This window comes from Barbus barbus (genome assembly GCF_936440315.1).
Source record: "Barbus barbus genome assembly, chromosome: 49".
NCBI lineage: Eukaryota > Metazoa > Chordata > Actinopteri > Cypriniformes > Cyprinidae > Barbus > Barbus barbus.
Genome location: NC_136727.1, coordinates 2,927,248 through 2,934,489, shown reverse-complemented (window position 1 = coordinate 2,934,489; position 7,242 = coordinate 2,927,248). Strand labels below are relative to the sequence as shown.

The following is a 7,242-nucleotide window of genomic DNA, read 5'->3' as shown; positions in this document are numbered from 1 at the left end:
ACACACAACAGCTCTCTGTCCAGCGGAATCCACTGGAGAACGTCTGTGCATTCGTGTATGTTTTCATGTTTAAAGTGAGAGCGGTCGAGGTCGGTCGGGGCATACAGTAGAAGACGGAGGCGTGCTCATCACCCGCATGTGACCCATTGCAGGGAGAAACAGGTGGATGCGGGTCAGTCAGGAGACAGAAAGCGCACGGAGCATCTCGTGTCAGAGGTACGTCCCATACTGCGGTCACTCTGTCCTGGGGAAACTTCAAAAACACATTCAAAGAAAAAAAAATATTTTTAGATATTTTTATTAGAATTATTTGACGTTCTTGGGATTTGATAATATACATGATTCACAGATATTACATATTAAAATATACTATTATATACGTTCATGTATTTGTAATATGTATACTTTTAATAAATAATTCTAATTTATATAATGCATTTATATCAATTTACATAAATATATAATTTTGATAATACATATATTTATTTTAATATTTAACAAATGTTTATATAAACTACATTTTGGAGGTTTAGATATTATTTGAATCTGGTATTTGTATTTCTAGTATTTGAATCTGGATTTATAGAATAACAATTAATTTTGCAGTTGTCCGATTATCAGTAATTATAAATATGAATGTTATTTTAATGTTCATATAAATGTCTTTTTCATATGCCTAGATCATCTGATTTTCTGTGAATGCAGATATTATATTGTGTGGTGTGATATTTATTCATTACAAATAGATTAGTCTTTTTTTTTTACATTATATAAGTAAAGTAGAACGAAATGAGAGCAATAGAGTTTATTTGAACTTGTTTAGCCTACTAAACTATGAATATTAATAGACATGAGACCTCATTAAGACACTCATAAAGTACTGTTTATGAAGAAATTGATCTGAAATGCATTATTTTGCACACCTGTTGATTTTAGACTCTTTTTGGGGGTGTCAACCATTTATTGTATTAAAAAGACTATATTGTATGTTGTTATATGCTTGGATATGTATTAATTACATATACATTTATAAACTTTTTATATTTATATTATTATTTATTTTTATTTTATTATTACAATTTTACATTATCTGTAAAAATAAAGAAAAATAGAAGAGCTTATTTGAACTTGCTTAGCCAAACCATTAATACCTGGACATTAGCTAATTTATTCTATAAATAGTCATAAATTGGAACTTATTAACCCACTTATAAAGAAATATTACTGAAGAAATTGGCTTTTAATGCATTATTTAGTACACTTGTTGATTTCAGTCTCTTTTTGATATCTCCAACTAGGTAAAACCAGTCCGTTTTGGATTCTTCCATCAGATCAAGATCAAGTGGTTTCATTAGTTAGACGGCCTCATCCCAGCATTCGAATGCATTTGTCACTGGACACCATGAACATGGTGGATGACAGATGTCTTTCGCCCAGTAACTTCCATGAGATGATCAAAGCAGGGGGCACGGCGGTGGGTGCCCGTGTCCACAGCATAGATGTCATCCTGGGCTTCAACAAGGACCAGGATCCTTTGCTCAACCCTTGCAGCAATGCGGCATCACACAAAGTTGGAGGTGAAAGCCTTGGAGATCCAGGGAAGAAGGACCAGCGGGTACAACCCTACGGGCAACTGCCACCCCTCAGGGATGACTCTGAGCAACCTGCATTTCACGGTGAGTTCTTTATAGGTCAAATATCAAGTGTTTCTTGCAATTACTCCCTAACTAGCCTCCTGTGAAGGTTAGTACATTGAGACACACTGTTAAAAACTAAAACCCAGAAACTGACACAGACCAAGTTCTTATGCTGAGCCCTCCTGTTGATTTTAAGGTGACTGGCAGCTCGCCAGGGCATTAGCATCAAGCATCACCTTAAGAGACCTAATCGAAAATCTGACGCTTCTTTTACGTAACTTGCAAAACCAACAGCACAGTTACCTAGATGGATTCTGTTTCTATGTCATCCATAGTTTCCATTAACACTATGCATTGTAGAAAGATGGATGCTCCTAGAGAATGATTGTTTTGCTTAGTTGTTCTGTCGTAGTGTTGTACACTTCAAAGTTGCCTCAGATGTTTCATCTAAAATCCCTAATTAGAATATTGTTTGACATGCATTAAGATAATAGCTAAGATAATTTGGTCTTGGAAGAATCTTGAGAAATAGTTGACACCTCAGACTTTGGTTGACGAGAATTGGGACATCCATTTGTCAAGCATTTAAACTTGAGAAACTCTTGCGATTATGAAGAGATCTTGCTTTTATGGTGTGTTTTTTGGCAGTAGTAATATGCCAGGCTCAGTCGAGTTTAAATACGACAGAGCGATCACATTTTCAAGTCTTTACAAGGCCTGAAAATAATTTGGCAATGGGGCTCATCCCTGGTTTTCATCCCCTTGTGGAATTCCTATAATCTTCTCCTATCTTAAACAAGATTGCACAACTGTGCATGCTGACATAATCATTTTTCCATCCTGCGACAGTTTTTTTTTCATTGGGCTCATAATCCATCATGCATCTTAGTCCTGTGATGCGAGAATCTCTTGCATGACCCAGAGTTGACTCGTCTGTTATCGTGGCTCAAAAGGGACAAGATCCTTTTGAACGGTTTGAGCCTTTGAGATCGATTGTCCTCATTTGACGTGAGTTGCCAGCAAGTCTGAGCGTTTTTATTGGACTGTCTTGAATCTGACAGGCGGTGTGCTGATCCTTGAACCAGGATTGACCCCCTACCATTGTGTGAGTTCAGTCTATTGCCTGTTAATGATGCTAGCTCCGCTAATCCAGAACGCTTGTTCCTGCCTGATAATTAAACCTTGTACTTCTGAGTTGTTTTCATACTTTGTTTTCATGTAGGAGTGTTATCCATTCTAGTTAACCTACATTGAGATTGTCTTTTATTTCCATTATGAATAAGTGTATTCAGGTAGTCAGAAAGTCTGTGTTCATTAGCATGCACTTTTCCCAAAGCATGAATTTACCATGTGCTGATTGCAAGGACAGTCACCCCAGGAAGCTTAAATCTGCATTTAAGTGTCCTCAAGGACACAGTAATGATAAGGGTTCACTTCAAGTCCAGTTCATTGGTTGATCTTATCTGGGATTGAACCTGCAGCATCTGAGTTACTAACAGAATAACTAATGAAAAAAGATAAAAGTGAAGTATTTTCAATGTGTAACACAAGTCTTTTTTCAGATTTTCAGCACTGAAAAGGTCTGTAGATACCATTTTAGGGATCTATTCAGGACTTGCTAGCTTCATGATACTATCACCAATTTAATGTTAACAGCTATTTGTCTTGCATGTACATAACAACTTTGCAGCTATTGTTGTTAATGTTCACTTGTTTAGTCAGCATGTGTTCTGAGCTCGTTTACAGTTGGACAGCACTAACTTGAAGAGTCAGCTACATCTTATGAGTGCAGTACACAAATCCACTTGCCCTGATGACCAGTATTTTACTGGAATTAACTGAATTATCTTGCCAATTGCCAGTGGTCCTTTCCAGTTCACTAAGGTAAAGCTTCTCCTGGAAACATAACCTTATGTTGAGGACATGGGGTAGAAACAAATGAAGCTCTTAGGTAGATTATGGTCTGGTCTACAGGGAAACCATCAGGGGAATTAACAGGCTACATCTGTTTTTGCTTGGATTACACGATGGGAATCCCTCAGTGAAAGCCATGCCTACCACCAGTGACAGTAAAACTTCTCTAGTCCAAGCCTGTGTATTACAAGAGCTTTTGACCAGGAGCATTATGGGATTAGAATGGTATTTTGGAAATACCAGATCAATAATGAATTTACATGTAGTCACCATCTGTAAATAGCAGAGATCATATTAGTCATCTTGTCACTGCTTAATTTTACTGCAGTGTAAAACGGTAGGTTGTGTGGTGCTAGTGGACAAGAATCAGGACGTTGCTTGTTCAATCTCAAAAGAATTTTGTGCCCTTGGATATGGCTCTTAATCCCAGGTTGTTCCAGTGGGATTGCAATCTTACAATATATTCATAACACAATTCTGTTGAAACATCATGTAAAAGTCTGTCTAAAGTGGACTCTCATGTCATGTCTTTTGTTCTTCTGTCACCTGTGGCTTTAGACGCTGACATATTCTCCAACAAGTGCGACGGGGACTTGAGCGACCTGCGGAAGTCCATCGAGAGTGACAGCAAGTCTCCGGACTCGGCCGATGGGGAGCAGCCCAGGAAAAAGCACCGCCGCAACCGCACCACCTTCACTACCTACCAGCTCCATGAGCTTGAGCGAGCCTTTGAGAAGTCCCACTACCCTGACGTTTACAGCCGAGAGGAGCTGGCCATGAAAGTCAACCTTCCTGAAGTTCGAGTGCAGGTGTGTTTCAATCTCTTTGTGAAATTAAAAGTATAATTTTCAGAGGAGATCATACCGTGTTGATAAAACCAGTCTCCAGTGTACATTGTGCTTTCGATCTGGTATGCTGGTTCCTACCGTGAGATGCTGGAGTTTTGGTTTCTCCTCACCTGGCTGCTCAACCACAGACTTGCTGAAACCAGCTTGCTTAAACTTCTTAACCAGCAAGTCCACATTAGTTGACCACTTTAAAAAAGAACCAGCTTATTTTGCAAGACCACCTTGTTCAAGCAGTTTCAGCGAAAAGACCAAGTAACACCTCAGCTGTTCTTTTCAGTAGGGTTTCTAAACATGATCCATGACAAATCCAACTTTGGTCGTTTCCCAGTAAGTTTGGCAAACAAATAGTCTTATTGCACAGATGCTTTTTGTGAAACACCGTTTTACAAGCATAGGGTTGCCATAACAGATTGATTATTTGAGGTGTATGCGTTTGCCCAGGTTTGGTTCCAGAATCGCAGAGCCAAATGGAGGCGACAGGAGAAAATAGATGCCAGCACTATGAAGCTCCATGACTCCCCCATGCTCTCCTTCAACCGGCCGCCAATGCACCCCTCTGTGGGGCCCATGAACAACACGCTGCCCCTTGACCCTTGGCTGCACTCCCCTCTATCTAGTGCCACTCCAGTGCACAGCATCCCAGGGTTCATGGGTCCTACACAAGGACTGCAAGCGGGCTATTCCAGTCACGGTTTCCTTAGTCCATCCCAAAACATGGCCCAAAGCATGGCGCCACCTCCATACCAGTGCCCTCCTCCCTTCACCGACAAATACCCTCTGGAGGATGTAAATCAGCGCAGTTCAAGCATTGCTGCTCTGAGGATGAAAGCTAAGGAGCACATCCAGTACATGGACAAAACCTGGCAACCCATGTGCTAAGACATCTCTCTTGGACTGCAGGCCTTCATTTTTCTTGGTTACTAATTGGTACTGAAGGCTACTCAAGAACCATGTTTCTTGTCTCTTCTCCAGGTCAGAAAACGTTGGGGCAGCAAAATTTTGTCGCTAAATGAGTTGTGTGCCATTTTATTTATTTTTTGCAACTGGATATAACAACCGCTGAGTCTGAATGAAGAAAAAGTTGTTTAGCATGTTCCATATATGTATTTGTAAAGCACACATTGGCATGTTTTATGTCTTTCACTGTCCTAACAGGTTTAATTGGTTTTGGAATGGATTCTAAAACCAGAGTTACTGAAATGTGAATATGAGGGCGTGTTTTGCATCACATGACCTCTGTCCGCAAATTCACACCATCTCTTGAAGGACCGGTCCAGATGTTTTGGGTTGAAACAGAAGATAAATATGGTCAGTAGTTAGAAAGGACCTCATACACAGGCAGCTGATTTCATCAAAACCCTTCGTTTTGATCACAAAGGCAAGGCCAAGGGAAAGAAATTATTGGTTTTGGGGGAGAAGTTTGTATGCCTCAGTGTTCATTAGAGGAAAATGCTTATTGGCAGAAGAGCAGAAGGGGAAACTATCTGCCATCACCCCATCGTGACTCCCTCTTTGTTTGGGCCAGTTGATGCAAGTCCGATCTTTTTGTTTCAGCTTCTTTAGAGGGAAAGACTGTCAGAGACTGTCACTTTAAGACACCAATCAAAATCAGAAGTTTTTTTATTTTTAGATAAAACACCATCACTGTGCTTTAAGTGTAATTTTATGATGACTCTGAGAATAATAAACCTTCAAAACAGACCTAGCTTCAAAGGACCAATGTCATGTCCCACAAACACGCAAGTGGGATTCACTTCTTATTTTCGAAAGGAAACTCACTCAGTTCATGTTGCCAGAGTTTTTGTAGCAATAAATCATGTGTAGTTGTGTTTGACTAATAAAGTTCTGGACAGCTAGATATTGATTCCTATCAGGAAAGGTATTAACTTTCAGGATTATTATATTATTCATTTGAACAAACTATGCTTACTAATAATGTTTTAGCTGTTTAAGGATGTCAAGGATGCCGAGTTTAGATGTTATGAATATATACGGTTGATTAAACTGTACAAGTCAGTTGTTTTTTGTTCAATGTTGCTTTCCACAGGTCTGGGGTCCTTTGGGCCAAACATTAGTTTACAAACTGAATCGATGACGTTTAGATGACTTGCACAGTTTGAAAAATTGAAAAGCCAAAGTTAGACAGCAATATGACAATCATGGGTAATTAATATGAGTGTATGCTGTTATTTTTGTCCAAGAATATGAATGTGGTTCCTATATTTGTAATGTGTCCTAGATTTTTTCACAATTACCTTTGAATCAAGCAGAGCAATGAATGTCCACAAACATTCTTAATAATAAACCAATCTAGTTTCTCAGAGATTTTCTGTTGACTTGTTGTTTGGACGTCTATGTCTCTTTATAGAAAAAGACTGTCTATTTCATAGCCCCTCCTGTCTCTGTTTCTCCTGACCGGTGGCGCCGAGCCAGCCTGTTAGGAAGATGAGGTTCCAGTCAATCAGCCTGGCCCGGGAGGGGGCATTGGCCCCAGGATCCGCTGTTCCCTAATTGCCTCCTGACACTGCTGTTCAGGCACATGTTCAGAGTGCCTGGTGCTCGGCTGTATTCATGATGTGTGAGCAATGCTCTTGGACAGATGGGACACTACGGGGGCCATCTGGGGCCCCAAAAAAAACATGTGCTGGGAAAAGAGCAAAGGGTGTGAACATGGTTTTTTTTCGTGTTGTATAGTTTCATATGATGAAACTGACCAAAGTTCAGAAGGTGTGGACTAGCTTTGGTCCAGATTTTACATTTAGGGGTGAAATAAACAGACAAAAAATTCCATAGACCTTAAAGGGATCGTTCACCCAAAAAGGAAAATGTTGTAATCATTTACT

At 39.7% G+C, this 7,242-nt stretch overlaps 1 protein-coding gene across 1 annotated transcript; it reads left to right on the top strand.

Annotated features, from left to right (window-relative positions):
* On the top strand, positions 1–6,734 carry LOC306867685 (retinal homeobox protein Rx1-like). Its single transcript, XM_079413507.1, has 4 exons — positions 1–216; positions 1,299–1,676; positions 4,110–4,360; positions 4,841–6,734. The coding sequence occupies exons 2-4, from the start codon at positions 1,382–1,384 to the stop codon at positions 5,276–5,278; spliced, it is 984 nt and encodes a 327-aa protein (XP_079269633.1). The 5' UTR covers positions 1–216; positions 1,299–1,381; the 3' UTR covers positions 5,279–6,734.
* Positions 6,735–7,242: the final 508 nt, after the last annotated feature.

What these genes read in the sequence shown, in the direction of transcription:
- LOC306867685 (XM_079413507.1), top strand. Translation starts at nt 1,382, where the DNA reads ATGCATTTGTCACTGGACACCATGAACATGGTGGATGACAGATGTCTT. An exon ending in TGAGCAACCTGCATTTCACG is followed by an intron (nt 1,677 to 4,109) that starts GTGAGTTCTTTA and finishes CTGTGGCTTTAG; the next exon opens with ACGCTGACATATTCTCCAAC. An exon ending in TTCCTGAAGTTCGAGTGCAG is followed by an intron (nt 4,361 to 4,840) that starts GTGTGTTTCAAT and finishes GCGTTTGCCCAG; the next exon opens with GTTTGGTTCCAGAATCGCAG.